The following is a 16,588-nucleotide window of genomic DNA, read 5'->3' on the forward strand; positions in this document are numbered from 1 at the left end:
CATTCACGGGTTTTCAAAAAGCTCAAATAGCACTCGCCCTTACGAGAATACCATTCGATTTTTTGTTAATAATATAGATGCAAAAATTTCGAACCAAAATTAGATAGAAAAAAGACGTGTTGGAAAAAATGCACGAAGCGAAGAACTCGTTTGTTTTTATCAAAAATCGGTTAACAAAACAATATTTTATTTACAAAACAGGAAAGAAATGTAATAACAAAGATTACTTTTGATCTTTAAAAAGTAAAAACATGTTTTTTTAGAAATAATTTTTTTCATCTTCAAGACTTCAAATATTTGACATTTTTTGAGAAAACAAGTAAGCATCATTGCGAAGAAATTCTGCAAAACTTACATAAATCATCAAATATCCTCTTTTTTCAATTATTAAACACTCAAAGGAAAGTTGAATAAGCTGCTTTCTTCGTACAGAAGTATTATGTACCTCTTTACGGATAAAGTAGGCGAAAGCTCTTGAAGTTTCAACGTCTCTCGCTTCAACTTTCGCGTCAAGTGACCTTGAACAGCTGCAAAATTGGCCCAACAGCACTGCTCTCTACCAATCAGAAGTGAGAAATCTTTGCATCTATATTATTATTACAGGTAAAAGCAGGTTTAGTGGGTATACAATTGAAGATCTTTTTATTTTGGGACAGTTATTTGATTGGTTATCCCTCAAAGTTGCAAAGTATTATGGTATACGAAAGTGAAGATAATAAAGGCAAAATGGTGAAAGCGCCTTCTAATGATGCTTTTTAAATGTAGATTCCAAGTGACGTTTTGGACATTGAGAGAGCCATTCAACTACCTATAGATAGCAAAATCAAGCTTCCAGTTGCGTATTGGGACATCGCTTTGACGTCATCTGTCGTAATAGACAAGGAGGAAGTTGCCTCAGTTGATGATACATTTCCTGTTGCATTCTTTGCACTTGGAGAGCAGAAATTCCAAAGTAATATAGAAAATCAAGATGACAACTCAATAAAACTTCACACAGAATCGTTATCAAGTCAGTGGTCACAAGTTTTCTTAATGAACTCTGATCTTCCCCGATCTGCAATAGCTATCCCAGTACGTGATAGTAGAACGACTATTCCACTAGTGATGACACCCAATATCGTATCTGGTATTACAAACATTGTAGTGGCAAATGATTCCTCCCCTCGCCTTATCTTTTATAATGATTGCCCATTCACGCTCCAGTTTGGTCAGGCTACACCACCTCAAAGCCCATCATATCAAAAAGGTTCACTCGATAAGGTCATTGTTGTAGAACAGTTAGAGCCGTTTTATGAAGTTCCCAAGATACCAGCCTTAGGAATGACTCATTACGAGCTTACAATCATGAGAGAATGGTTCAAGACATCCAGTGAATTTCAGGAAATTCCGAATATTCACATTCAGGCACTGTATGATGTAACTGTTGCCGAAATCTCTGAAGGTGCTGAGGGCAGAATTAGTCATGGGCAGACAACAGAGGTCCCGCAGGGTTGGAGTCATGGATTTGACATTAACTCTAAAGGACACTTCGTTGTAAACTTACCAGGAAGGGGAAGAGTTATCGTATTTGTCTCCAAGTCCAGGCTTTGTACTGCTGTTCGCATTCAGATTTATGATAAGGACGCTGTCGCTATGGAGTTACCTTCAAATGAAGTTTTGTCTCCGTCTTTTGATGTTGCAATGAAAATTTCCAAGCTAGAAATTTCTCTTATAGATGCTCGCAATCAAAGAAAACCTTCAGAGGTTTTGCGTACAGCAATACTAGGGATTAATTTGTGCAACTCGCCTTTGATAGAGCATTCGGATGGAAATTCAGTTTTTTCTGAACTAAGTCTAACGTTGAACTCTTTTCAACTTGACAATCAGCTTGAGGGAGAATTGTTTCAGTTTCCTGTCGTAATCTTGGCGAATGAAAGTTTTCCAAAACTCAGCAACGCTTCTAGTCAAAGAAAACCTCGTGTTGGGACGTGCCTGAAGCCCTTCTTGTCTATAAAGATCAAGTATGAACCTAACATGGAAAAAACATTTCTCCATTCGGTTTTGGTGTCTTGTGAGCCAATCACTGTGTTTTTAGAAGACACCCTTATCTATCGAATGGCCCTGTTAGCAGAGTCATTCCTTCCTCCAGCACAGGAATATGACCTCTTGGCTGATAGTTCCTTCCTTGAAACAACCTTACTTCTTAACGAATGTTCCTCAATTCTCAACCCTCTTGTTATAGGAAAGTTTGACATTGAGCCAGTAACTATCCATCTTACTCTTCACGCGTCCGTTAAACTCTTCATAGGAATGGATGACACATCATTAAGCCTTGGTCATTTCCATATGTCTCCCGTTTACGCACCAACCTCGGCATTTGCTCAGAAAGTTCTTTTTCATTACATGTCGTCTGTCATGTTCAAGATAGGATGGGTGGTAGGATCACTGGAACTACTTGGCAACCCTGCTGGATTGATCCGTAATTTCAGCCAAGGACTTTCTGATTTCTTCTTTTTACCTTATGATGGTTTGACTCGGGGTCCTGGTGCATTTGTTTCAGGGATGTCTCAAGGAGTATCTTCTTTAGTACGGCACGTTTCAGCTGGTGCTCTGACCTCCGTGACTAATTTGGCTTCCGGTATTTCCAGAAATCTGGACAGAATGTGCATGGATGAGGATCACTTAAGACTACTAGAGGAACAACGGTGTCGAAGACCAACACGTTTGATGGCAGGTTAGTTTTGTGATAATATTACTTTCGTTATAAGGGTTTTGAACGATATATTGTATTCTATACTTAATTTGTTATATGATATTTCCGGGCATGACTTGACGTAGCCTAAATTTGAGGCATTCCTGGCTAAGGTAATTCCCTTGTTTTGCACTGCGCATTTTTCTGTGCATAGGAGTAAAAGCATAGAACTTACACATTTTAGCCATTTCTTCTTTCGTATTCTAAGTAAATTTTCTATTCAAGACTAAATTTAACTTTTTTCTCTTTTACAAGTCAGGAAAAGAAGTGCGATTTTCGTAAAACTCGCCCCAGTCTTCAGTCTTCGAAAACGTTTTTTCGACCATTGGTGTTGGATATTATATACCGTAAATCCTCTATGTAGCCCTCTCAAACAAGCCCCCCCCTCTCTAATAAGCTCCCCCCCCCCCTTTTAAAAGGAAGAAATTTGTTAAGCCCCCCCTCTCTTTTTAGCCCCCCCCCCCCCCCCCCCTTTAAAAGAATCACGTGTACTGATTAAAGGAGATTTATTAAAGTATTGATTATTCAAAACATTTCTTTTTAGCTTGCTTTGTTACTGTTACCGTGTTTTAGTTTTGCTATTCACAATAATCGTAAATTATACTTAAGAGACTAAGGCCCCGTCCACACTATGCCGGATAAATTTGAATCCGAATTTTTAGTTATTCGTTTGCATTTCGAAAATTCGTTTTCGGTGAAGAATTGTTCCGGATTCACCCGGACTAGTGTGGACGGTAGGCCTAACCGAATAAATAAAAATTCGGATTCAAATTTATCTGGCATAGTGTGGACGGGGCCTAACACAGGTGAATCAAATAATAAAAATTCCATGTATATCACTACGGATTATGCGAGACGGTCAATAGTAATGCTTCCGTTTAATCCTGAGTACAATCATATTACATACTGCGTTTTGACTAAATCAATAAGCCCCCCCCCTCTCAATTAAGCCCCCCCTCTCCAACAAGCCCTCCCTCAAACGAGCCTGAAATAAATAAGCCCCCGGGGGGCTAAATAGAGGATTTACGGTATTAAAATGTGAAGGAAAGATTATTGGCTAGATTTTCTAAGTTTTTGATTTAATTAGTTGAAGCTTGCGATATTTTCGAAGAGGCGAACTTTCATGTTTCATTAGTAATTCAACAATAAGTCATCCAGTTACTCTGATAGATTTAGTAGTATAGCTTAACTAGTAAACTTCGAATCATATGTACGCTTTGTTGCGAAGAAGTACTTTGAACCGCGAGTAAAGGTTTTCAGTAATTACAACTTAGAGTTGCCACCAAATTTCGCTATTGAACCCATAAATAGACCTTATTCGTGGTGTGACAATATTTTCCCAATTCAGCGTGACGAACCTCCAGGGCATTCATTTTCTTTTGTTTTTACTCTTCGAAAATTTTTATCCCAAAGGATACGAAAGGAATAACGATGATATCCCGACAAGTTTCAAAACAATAGCTCTTCATTCCCCCAGAGGTTTGTCAGGCTGAATAGACGACTTGCACTAAGAGGTCACGTGATCAAATCCGCCATTGTGGCTGGCATTTTACAGAATTTTAGCTATGCGAGAATGTAAAAAAAGATGGCGGATTCTGGTTGTTTTTTGGTGACAAAAGGTAAGTTAGCGCACTAAATAACTATAAAAATCCCCTTTTCTTGCAAGAAATATACTTTTAGTAGATATATAAAGTAGATTTCTGCTATTAGCTAGCCAAGAAGAGAAAACAAAAGGTATTTTTTGCGATAGGATGTGAAAACCTATGAAGTGCTTAGTCTTGTTTTGCCGGCTTCATGACCTTAAAACAATGACTTCTTGTCAAAACTTTTCAAGTATATTTCAATTTCATTCTTGAAAACGGCATTTTCTTGCAAGAAAGATACTTTTAATTGATATTTTAAGTAGGATTTTGCTATTCATTCGCCAGGAAGAGGGAAAATATTGCATGTTTTGAGGTCATGAAGCCAGCAAAACGAGACTAAACACTTCGTAGGTCTTCACATCCTATCGCAAAAATACCATATTTTTTTCTCTTCTTGGCTAGTTAATAGCAAAAATCTACTTCAGATATCTACTAAAAATATATTTCTAGCGAGAAAAGGGGATTTTTATAGTTATTTAGTGCGCTAACTTACCTTTCGTCACCAAAAAAACTACCCGAATCCGCCATCTTTTTTTACATTCTCGCATAGCTAAAATCCTGTAGAATGCCAGCCACAATGGCCGATTTGATCACGTGATCTCTTAGTGCAAGTCGTCTATTGGGAAAACATTGTCACACATGAATAAAGTCTATTGACACACCTATTTTAATAAACGTCATCGCCAAAGTAAAGGCGATAGGTAATAGATGATAGGCGAAAAGCCATAGGAGATAAGTCATTCCAAGGTCCAAGAATAGCTGGGATGACTTTTGTTTCTTCTTCTTATTTTCGTCAAGAGCATTGACCTTAGTGTTGAGACTGGTTCAATGTTCTATCTATTCAACAAAACCATTTCCATGTCGGAACGACCTATCGCCTATAACCTTTGGCGACGACAACGTTTATTGAAACAGGTGTATATTTGAAGGGCATCTAGCGCGACCCCTTCTTTTTGTTACAGTTTTTATATGTCCATTACATAATTTCCAAGCAAAGTTTCAGAACAAAAATATTGGCAAAAATCCTTTTAAACGCCTACTTGATGGCTTTTTGAATTTCATTGAAGAACGAGTGGCCCGGTATATTATGACATTCGACACTCATCAAACAAAACCAATAAATCGTATGCTGGGTTAATCTGACAAAAATTTATTCTCGTACCAGGACCCTACTCATTTCACTGAATATTCTCAGCGGTCTCCGGTCTCCGCAATAGTATAAATGTATGAGAATCGAGTAGCATATTCGATATTTCAGTCAAATTCCTCGCTTCTCTACCAAGGGCTGAACAAGTAGTATCGGCGAATTGGTTAGGTCTGTGTTGCCATTTGTTTTTGTAAGAATTTGTACGTAAAGTTCAAGGGAAATTGCGTTTTATTGCCGCACTATGTTATTGAACATGCATTCTTTATCTTACAATACAATACAATACAATGTGCTTTATTTATACCAAAGATTACAATAGAGAAAAATATAGATATATGTACATTTACAAAAGAATGGTAGAGGTTACCTAGAATAACTATAAAGCTAAACGAGCTAGGTAACACAAATATCTGAAATTACAATGAATAATGGGTGGAAGCAGAAGACTAAAATATAAAGATTACATTATCGATAGGTATCTATATATACATTATTATATATATTTATGATTATTAAATTATATTTATACGTACTGTATTACTATTTACATGATCTAAATCCTATGTATGCACACAACACACACACATTAAACAAAAGAAAATGAAAAGCACACACTATACATTCACATACAGAGAGAGAAAGATATTTATTAAACAGGATCTGAAGTAGAATAAGTAGAAAGAAAAGAGGCTTTAAGTTTCTTAGAGAAAGTTCTTAAGCTCAGCTGTTTTAATGTATCATCAATTGAATTCCAAATAAGTGCACCAAATAAGTCCATAAACGAAACAAATCATTTTGAACCACGATCTGAACAGTATTAATAAGTGGCTTGTAGCGAATAAACTAAGCCTCAATATAGCTAAGACAGAATATGTCCTGGTTGGATCAAGAAATAGAATAAGTCGTCTCTAGTTTAATATATATATAGAATATTCATGATAATTTGTCTTATCAACCATAGATTTAATACATGTTACGAAGCTTTCGGCCTACTCGGCCATCCTCAGGGAAATGAATATGTCCCATATAGACATCTTTTATATACTTTTATTTTGTTCAATAGGTGTTACGCAAGGGCTCAGTGGTTTTGGACTTAGCCTTCTAGGTGCGGTAGCAGGAGTAGTTGATCAGCCAATCCAGGGTATACAACGAGCCAATGATGTTAAAGAAGCAGCATACGGGGCTCTCACAGGAGTAGGCAGAGGCCTCTTAGGTGTAGTAACCAAACCTATTGGAGGCGCCATGGAGCTTGTTTCTCAAACCGGACAGGGAATTTTATTGGAAGCTGGTTTAAGTCATCTTCCATCCCGACTTCACACCGTGGAGGATGGCCTGGTAATTGAATCCAGGAACAGCCTCTTGAAATATTCATGGTAAGGTTACTTTCAGATTACCCACTTTAGACAAAAAAGAAAAACAAAGTGCTCTTCGCCCGAACAAAAATATATCGGATTATTTCACTGAATCGCCTCCCGGTAGTTAATGAGCGTAATGAAAAATAAGACATCTAAAGGAGCATTCATTTTTTAGAGAAATTCCAAATATTTCAATTTCAGAAGTACTATATATTACCCTGCGAGCAGAGTCTCCTTTTAACTCCTCTACGGGCGAGAAGACGAAAGGAGACTCGCAGGGTAACTATATATTTCTTGTAGACAAAAATGTCCTCTTTCTTTTTCTTGAACCACATGAATATCGATTTGTTAAGAGAACGAAGCCCTCGAACATTCAGCTAGAAAAAAGTACAATTACCTTATAAAGGATTGCCTGATTAGCGTGATTCCATAGAATTTTGGGTACACGCATGAGGCTGCTAAGCACGAAAGAAGCGTAAGAGTTGCACGAGTTGTACCCGAGTATTATACCCCCACCCCTCACCCCCAAAGGTAAAGTGCTACTCTGACGAAAATCGCTCCATACATTTCTTTGTAGTTTATGATCAAAATATCAGTAGTAAAGGGAGAAAGAAATACCCAAACACCCCAAAATATAAATTATAGTCACAAGTAATGTGAAATAAGCACATTAGTCACCCTATGGGTTTCATAGGAATGAAATAAACTAAGGATTTATATACAAAGAAATGTATGATGTTCGATGTTGAGTGTATGACGTCACAGACTCCAAAAAATAATCGTAAAAATATCATACTTTCGTCCTGAATATTGAGAAAACACTTCATACAGGATTATTGGTCCTTTAAAGAGTATTCTGAGGAAGTTTCAGCTGAATCCAAGTTTGAGCGATTTTCGTCAGAGTGGCACTTTAATCGTTTCACAAATTATGGATCTTCAACATATGTCTAAAGAACAACGACATATACTCTCAAGAAAAGAATAGATAATACTTCTATTTATTTCAAACTAAATTCGAAAAGTGATCGATTAATGCATAACATAAAAACATTAGAAGCTAGCGCGCTTTTAAGCATTTATCATTAGCTAGATAAATTATGAACGCTCGGTCCTACCATAAAAATATCAGTCTCGCAGCATTCTTCATTCTTCTCTTTGTCGTGATTGGTTAACGTTCTTCGAGGGTTCCTGGTTAGTGTGTCCACACAGTAAAATCACAATGATTATAAGTTATTCTCTAGTAAATTATAATATATAGTTTGTCATAAAAGCAGAAAATTAATAACTTCAGCAACATAAGGAATGTATCAGTATTGTCCTTTTCTATCTATCATTGATGCTTAATACTTTATAAAAATGTTGAACTTTCTTTTTTCATCAGGAAAGTGCTGCAACTGAAAACAAATGCAAACATTTTGTGTGTAGACGTTACTGTGGTTAATACTGTTGGACACGACTACAGTGGTGCGTTACTTCTAACCAACAATATGATATATATCACCGATACAGACACAGATGCTATCCAACAAAGTTTTCATTTACGCAACACAGTTTTACAAAAAGATGAATGTGACAATAGAACCATCATAGTTACATCTGTGCTACAGGCGAACAGCTTTGACGACTATGCAAGTGACAATCCTGAGCCGACAGGAGACCCTGAACGAATGGAGCAGTTTCTACGCGATGCTCAAATGTTTGCTCAAGTCTCACAAGCTGATAGCTCTACAGATCACAGTGCTGAATCAATTATCACCAGTAACTTAAAATTAATAATTGACCCTATATTGAGAGACTCTGTTATTTCTAGATTCACGACTGCTAAATACAAAGTCATGGTTTGACCACAACCGCTCCTGATGGATATGTTGCTCAAAATTTTCTGAGAGTTAAGAACTTTTGAATAGCATATATCGGAGTTACACTCTATTGCCTCCAGACAATTGTTACATTTGGGTCAGTTTCTATACATTTCATTGTATTGACCCAAATGCCTCGACTTGAAACAATTGTTTGAAGGCAGTGGATGCCTACTATAGGTAAATCCATGAAAATATTTCTTAATCACCATTTTGAACCCCCGCTTTGTCTAAACGAGTGCAAAAATGTAGACTTGCCTTTTTTTCTGATTTAAGCCCATGTCATTTTTCATCAGAAAAATTCTGTTAACATTTGGTCAGCTACGATTTCAAGCTCACGCCCCCTCATATGAGCCCATATATTGGCTAATGGCAATAGTAAATTCCTAAGTGTGATATCTTATTAAAGAATAATACGAGTGAAAATCATAGAACTAAACATAGCTTAAACTAAAGATAATATGTGAATATATGGTAAATGTATAGAAAGGTGTACGAGGGATATTTATATCATAAGATTTAAAAGAATATTGCTAAAATAACTAAGCCAAGGGGTAAAGAGTATTTAGGGTGTAATCAGAGGTGTACATGCTAATGGAAGGAGCTAAATGGTTTACTTGTAAATTCAAAGCATACCGTCATCTAAACTTGTGCGTGATGGTAGCCTTACTGAAATCTTATATCGATATTTTCAATAACTAATTGATCGTTCTTTATCTTGTTTTCATACGATAAGAAATAGCAATTAGAAAACTGATGTCTAGCTTTGTCTGTAAAAACATTAATTTTCTCTCTCATAACATAACTTTACTTAGTTTTAAGAACAACCTTTTGCTTTGGAAAGAAAGGAAAAAAGTCCGAAAAAAGCAAATATTCCAAATGTATGGGCAATTTTTTCCAATGTCAAACTTTGTCAAAAGTTTCTTTTTTATGTATTCTCTTAGAAACTCAAAAAATAATAGTCTTGTGAAAAAGTTTAGGGTTTTGCCAACTTGAAGCTCAACACGTGCATGATTCATTAAAAGTTTGAAAAGTAATCCGCGGTTTTTATGCGCGTGCTCATCCTCAGCTCAATGCCTGTTCCATGGCGTAGTAGGCCACCCACCTTAGATTAATTTTGTAAAGTAAATCTTTGAAAGATACACAAACTCCTTTTCTAAACTCTTATTGAAAACAACACTTTTGTTACTAGTACTCCATAACAACATAACAACCACTTTTTCACTGTGTGAAATTTACACTTTTATCATTACTGTTAATTAGAAACACCGACGTGGCTCACACTAGTTTTTTTAAAACTAGTTATCTCTTCCAACCATTATGTATGCAATAAGGTTATGGGATACGTCACCTTAATTCAATTATAAATTGTTATATACCTAGTAGTTGACTAGATTTTATGTAAATACAACAAATTATTAAACTATTAATTCAATTGTAAACTGGGGTTTTTCAATTATTATTATTAGATAGATAGACAGACAGACAGATAGATAGATAATTTTTTGTTCCCAATTGTAACAAGCACTGCTCCTTTTTGTAACCTCGTTCCCTATTGTAACCTGAGTTAGGTTACAAAAGGGAGCATGCTCCCTAATGTAACCTGAAGTTTCCTAATGTAACCCGGAGCTCCCTTTTGTAACCTGAGTTCGTTCCCTAATGTAACTTGTGTCTATTTGTATTTTTTAATGTAAAATGGTGCATTTATGAAAGATATATCAATGAAAACCAATTTTTCTTTAATGCACATGCGGAAAAGGCATATTGGTGTGTTGTATCAGGTCATCGTATTACATAGTGTATTGGTATACAGTCGATTCAAAAAACGTTGTGGTCGACCGGCTCAAGCCTACGCGACTGGACCGAAAGAAATATGGGTAAAATTCACTGAAGCGGTTAAATATTCGTTCTGAATTAATTGTTCCCGCTAGTAGTAAAGATAATAATGGAGAGAAACAATTCAATCCGTCAAATGCATGTCTTCGGGTTTAGGGAAAGAAAAATAAAGTAGTTATGATTCAGTTCACAATTCCGAAAATATGAAGGCATTAAAAAAACGTCTTCTTAAACACTTCCTGTACGCCTACGAAGGTTCGTGCTTTAAACCAGGCATAACTAGTCAGATAAAATTATGGAGTCAACTCGGCTTCAATGATTACTACCCAGAGTTCCTTTCGGTCCAGTCGCGTAGGCTTGAGTTGGTCGACGACAACGTTTTTTGAATTGACTGTATCAGTAGTGCGTTGTTGCATCAATGTGTTGGTATGCTGTTGTATCAGTATGTTAGTGTTGCGTGTGCAACAAGTAATGTGTTGTTGTGATGTTGTATCAGTGTATATCGGTGTGTTGTAGAGTACAAACACTATTAATGTATAACATAAATACTGCTAAATTATGCTAATCCTATTGTTTTTTATTGTTTAATTAGCACTATTTACTACTAAATAGTGCAAAGTGTTACACACTTTTAGTGTTTGTAATCTATCAGTGTATTGGTTTACCAGTAAATATTGGGTGTGCTATCAGTGAATCATTGTGTTGCTGTATCAATGTATTGATGTGCTGTTGTATCAGTGTGTTGTTGTATCAGTGTATTGGTGTGCTGTTGTATCAGTGTGTTGTTGTATCAATGAATTGGTGTGCTGTTGTATCAGTGTGTTGTTGTATCAATGTATCGGTGTGCTGTTGTAATTTAGTCGATATCACTCAAGTGAATCAACCTACATATGAATACACAGGAGACATCAAATACACAAGAAACATGTTAGTCATTTGTTCATCAATGCTATGACTATCAATGACTAACATGTTTCTTGCGTATTTGATGTCTCCTGTGTATTCATATATAGATTGATTCACTTGAGTGATATCGACTAAATAGGCACTAAATTGCGACTATTAGTTATAATAACTATTTTGTTTTTATTTCACGGATTAAGTACCATCGCTCTAACCCATTTATCCTATTTAAAAATTTCTGTTTGTTTTCAGCCAATAAAAATTGAAATAGTGAGTAAAATGAATTATTGTATCGAAGAGCAAGCCAGTAAAGGAAGGGATAGAAAGGTATGTAGTAGGGTCTGATCTAGTAGGTGTCTAATAGAGGAAAAGGGACATAAAGCTCAGTTATTATACGCGTGCGTGAAAAAAAGTCTTCTTAACTTAACTCTACTAAAACTATCAGCTAAATGCAAACTTAGTAAATATAAAGAAAAATAACAGCATTAGGCTGATTCAGAATTCACACATTAATATTTACTCTGCATGTTTTTAAAACCTTGAATACAGTCAATTCAAAAAACGTTGTCGTCATGGGTAAAAATCACTGAAGCGGTTAAGTATTCGTTCTGAATCAATTGTTCCGCTAGTAATAAGATAATAATGGCGAGAAACAATCCAATAAATGCATGTCTTTGGGTTTAGCGAAAGAAAAACCAAGTAGTTATGATTCCGTTCAATTTCCGAAAATATGAAGGCATTAAAAAAACGTCCCCTTCATAGTTGCTGGTTCAATACCTCCATGCATCCAATAAAATTAATAGTTCTGGTTGAGTGATATTTACAAAAACTCCCAACAAATCAATTACTATAATAGAGGTTTTGTATCAACCACGGAATACTTTTATCTTAGATCGGAGATAATTCTCCATCATCAGGGTATTAAAAATAATAATAGAGCGCGAGGTAAATTCATAAGGCAGTAACTAGGTGAAAAAACAGAAACAAACGGTCCAACATACGAATACTTGCGCGTTTTTGTGCTGGGCCTATGGGCACAGTACATTTGTTTTTGGTGAGTTAGGTATGATCGGAATTTAGTGTTACGAATGCCATTGGTGGACCTCTTCATGATTGACTGACATTGGTGAAACACGAGCTGAAAATGCACGTTGAGATCTGTAAGATCGGGATACGGGTGCGTCATTGATATGTAAAATAGTACTCGCACGAGTTTTATATTATTTTATTAGTAAGAAAAATGATATTTGGTTTGATTAGCAAAACATAATTATTTTTAGTCGAATATTCTTATGACAAAAACGTATTTCATGCCGTAAGCTTGAATGGGGGCGGGCCAGGAATTTCTACTGCGTCATTGATCTAAAATAGTACTATTGGTATTTACTAAAACAAGGAACGACCTAAAACCACCTGAAACCACCTAAAACCACCTGAAACCACCTGAAACGACCTGAAACCATCTTGAAACCACCTGAAACCAGCCAAAACATTGAATCTCCATCGAGTTTGTCGTCCAGTTTGTGTATTTTATTGACTTTTATCGATCGATCGAGTGTTTGTTTTCCTTGGAAGGGATGTACTTCATGGTAGAATGTCATATAGTCGCTCATACGTATAGTCTCCCATAGAAGTATTCCACACTTATACCTCACCTCTCCCTTGCTATGATTACCTGTTCCTAGCTATGATCAACCGTCCCTACCTTTGATCAACTGTACCTAGCTAGGAATTTACTGCGTCATAATTTACATAAAAGAGTACTCACACGAGTTTTATATTAGTTTATTTATAGTTCCTTTCACGGTTTCCGACGCCATATTGTTTGGGGGGCAAATTTACTAAGAAGCGTAGGGAAAGAGATACGTTTTTCGTAATATTTCCAGTCTGAGGTTTCCCTGCGAGCAAAGTAAAGGAGACTCTGCTCGCCGGGTATTCTGAGGTAAATTTTCGAGACCAAACTTTTTCTGTAGACGGAGAATCTTCTGTTCAATAATGTTTTGTGTGGTGTTTTTGAGCCGATGGAGCCACCATAACACTGGTTCTCAGAGAGACGAAGGCTTGCTTTGGGGTTTGCGACCAAGACTCGTTTATGCTAGTTCAATTTGACCGTTAAAAAAAATATTCAAACCGAATCCACGGACTTTCTTCTGTCTTACAATGACTAAATCCCAAATAGTCTTCTACTCTATTCAAAGTATCCAATGTGCCCAGCACATTTGACACATTTTCCCGTGTCAAAACTTGTTATTATTGTTTTTACCTTGTCAATTTTAGTGTTAATAATGTTTGTACTGTATGTAAATTGTATGGAGAGGGAATATCAATTGGGACGAAAGTTCTGTTTTCTTCGCCAGTCACAAAATTTGCATGTCTCAAGTTTTATAAAATGTATATGTTTATATTGTGACAAATAAACTAAACTAAACTAAACGAAATTTCTTAGCGAACTCTTCGAAGCTCGACCCGATAGTCTCATTTTGATGCTACGCTCATCGCAATATTGCTGGTTTGTTGGGGGTGGCGTGCTTAACTTTCGAAAACAGTTATTCAAGGCATAGCCGGTACGTTTAGTATACTGGTGATTTCAACCTGAATACTATTATCATACTTAGCATATGATATGCTTGATGAAAATCATAGAACAACAAAATGGCACTTGAATATAAAATCTATTGTAGACCAATGACATGTAAAATAAAACAAAGAAGTTATACATTCTGTTTATTGACGTATACCGGTACGCTGCATACTCCATTTATAATCAGTTGTTAAGTTTACGTATTCTGTCAGAATACTACAGAAACTTCCATTGAGTGCTAGCTGCATACTCTAGAATATTTTCATGACAGGTATACCATTGTGAATACTCCAGCAATACTTGGTACGCGAGGTATGTGTTAGTATTCATTGTGAATACTACAGGCATACTTCAAGTATAATATGTATCTTGAATATCCTAGAACACTAAAAGTACCGAGGGGATATGCGATTCTTGAATACCATTAGCTCTTTGGCACAGTGATTTCGATAAATTTATGTTAAGAAAATTATTTTTTAAGCTGACATATGGTTTTGTCGTTCAGGGCCTCGCAAATTTGAGAGTCTTAGTTTAATAATCTCTAGCTAATTTTCTCTCTGGTTCTACCAAAGCATTTATTTTTCTCAATTCATTGCGGTAAAAATACAGTTCATTGAAAACATAAAACTCCTCGACTTTTTACATTTCAATCTTATCTAATTTGTATTCCCAGTGCCCATTGGGAGATCCACTTTTAGACAGTACCTAAATTTATCATATATTAGACTTGAAAGCATTTTGGTGGACAGGAATGGTTACAATACGGCTTATCATAAGTGGAAAAAACATTTATAAATTCTCTACCTTTTCGAAAATAATAATAAAAAAATATTAAAAAATAAAAAATAAAACCCTAAAGTAAAATAATATCAAAAATTATTTCAGGAAGTTGGGTAACTATAAATTTTAGGTCACCCATCCAAGAACTAATCTTACTCAAACGTTCTTGACACAGTGTCTTGTAAGCCCAAGTTTTTACCACTGAGCCATGATTTCAGGAAATTAGCACAACAAAAGCCATGACAACAAAGAACCAGATAGACAGAGGAGGAGGAGGAGGAGGAGGAGGACAGGGCTGTCAATCCCCGAGATATTCAAATCTGGAGAATTGATAGGGAAGGGACATGACGTCACAGCGCGTCAAAAAGGGCGCGAAAAGACGTCTTTCGCTTTGTAACATTTGATGTGATTGGTTTATTTCTGACCAATCAGATTATCGCTTATATTACAATGGCCTGCTTGCAAGAACAGCCATGAGGAACGTTTCGATTTTGTTAGCGATATAAAATAACACAAACAACATGAAATAATTGGAATTTTATGGTTGTGAAAGTCTAGTCTCACAAAACAAGAAATGGAAAGCTTCGGGGATTATCTGGGAGATTTGATACTCTAATCTGGAGACCGGGAGACACGGTCCAAAATCTGGAGACTCCCGGTTTATCCGGGAGAGTTGACAGCCCTGGGAGGAGGAGATGAGGAGGAGGAGGAGGAGGAGAGGAGGAGAGGAGGAGAGGAGGAGAGGAGGAGAGGAGGGGTTAATAGCTATTGATAGCCTGATAGCTAAGCTATTGATAGCCTGATAGCAGGAGGAGATGAGGTAATCTTACATCGACTTCTCATCGATCTCTCATCGACTCTCAATCATAGAAAAAATAAGCAAATATAACGTTATTATGTAATCAATTATTAATTTTGGTATTTCAAATGGTCTCGGCCATGGGCTTCCAGTGTTTTCAATAACTAAATCGGATGGGCTTCCTGTGGAAATACGAATTGGCCATGGGCTTCCTGTGTTTTTCAATAACTAAATCGGATATGGGCTTCCTGTAGATTTGTGCATTCATAAAATTGTTTTGATGCCGTGTCTGATTTATCACGTGACAAAAAATGATTGACGGAAAGAGATATGACAGCATTAATAAGCTTGAATGCCAAGGGAACTCAGAATCATTGTACTATGGTCCAGTATGAAATAGAACGATTGCTGTTTATATAATAAAGAACAAGATAACAGAACTAATCATTTTCAGCTGATTTTTGCATAGTTAGGAAGAACTTAGTAGGTCTTATTGTTTATCGTTTATGAGTCATTAAGTGCATTGTGTTGGATACAAAAGTCAGCAAATACTCGAAGTATTTCTTGAGTTTGATGAGTTTGGAAGATTTACACTTGGTTGATTGCTGAACTTTGGTGTTTGCTTTTAAAAGAATTATGGAAGGATGTTATCATGAATTTGCTCAACACATAATATTGTTTCAAAAAACATTTACTTTCATTAGTCTTTTGAATTCATTGACGGTAGCGTAATATCCTCGAGAGCCTAACTGAAATAACGTAGCCATTGCGTTTCTCAAAAGTAAATTTTTAGGTCTTGCCTGCTTGGTTGGTTGGTTGAGTTTTGGAGTTAAAAATTCAAAATCCCCGCGCTCTATAAATTGGATTGGTAAACAAAAGACTTGCCCAAACTTGTCAAACAATAAACTCATGGCGTCAATTGGTCGTCATGGCAACTTCACAATACCTACCCGT

The 16,588-nt window shown here is 36.3% G+C and overlaps 1 protein-coding gene across 1 annotated transcript in view; it reads left to right on the plus strand.

Moving 5' to 3' along the window:
* LOC116308234 (intermembrane lipid transfer protein VPS13B) overlaps positions 1 to 10,177 on the plus strand; it is a 98,992-nt gene extending 88,815 nt beyond the window's left edge. The window contains exons 36-38 of the mRNA XM_089025364.1: positions 766 to 2,713; positions 6,585 to 6,894; positions 8,258 to 10,177. Coding sequence (XP_088881490.1) covers positions 766 to 2,713; positions 6,585 to 6,894; positions 8,258 to 8,720 — 2,721 coding nt within the window. The 3' untranslated portion in view covers positions 8,721 to 10,177. The remainder of the gene's footprint in view (positions 1 to 765; positions 2,714 to 6,584; positions 6,895 to 8,257) is intronic.
* Positions 10,178 to 16,588: the final 6,411 nt, after the last annotated feature.

This window comes from Actinia tenebrosa, unplaced genomic scaffold (assembly GCF_029948245.1).
Source record: "Actinia tenebrosa isolate PJP-AT-01 unplaced genomic scaffold, QUT_ActTen_1.0 utg1515__unscaffolded, whole genome shotgun sequence".
Taxonomy (NCBI): domain Eukaryota; kingdom Metazoa; phylum Cnidaria; class Anthozoa; order Actiniaria; family Actiniidae; genus Actinia; species Actinia tenebrosa.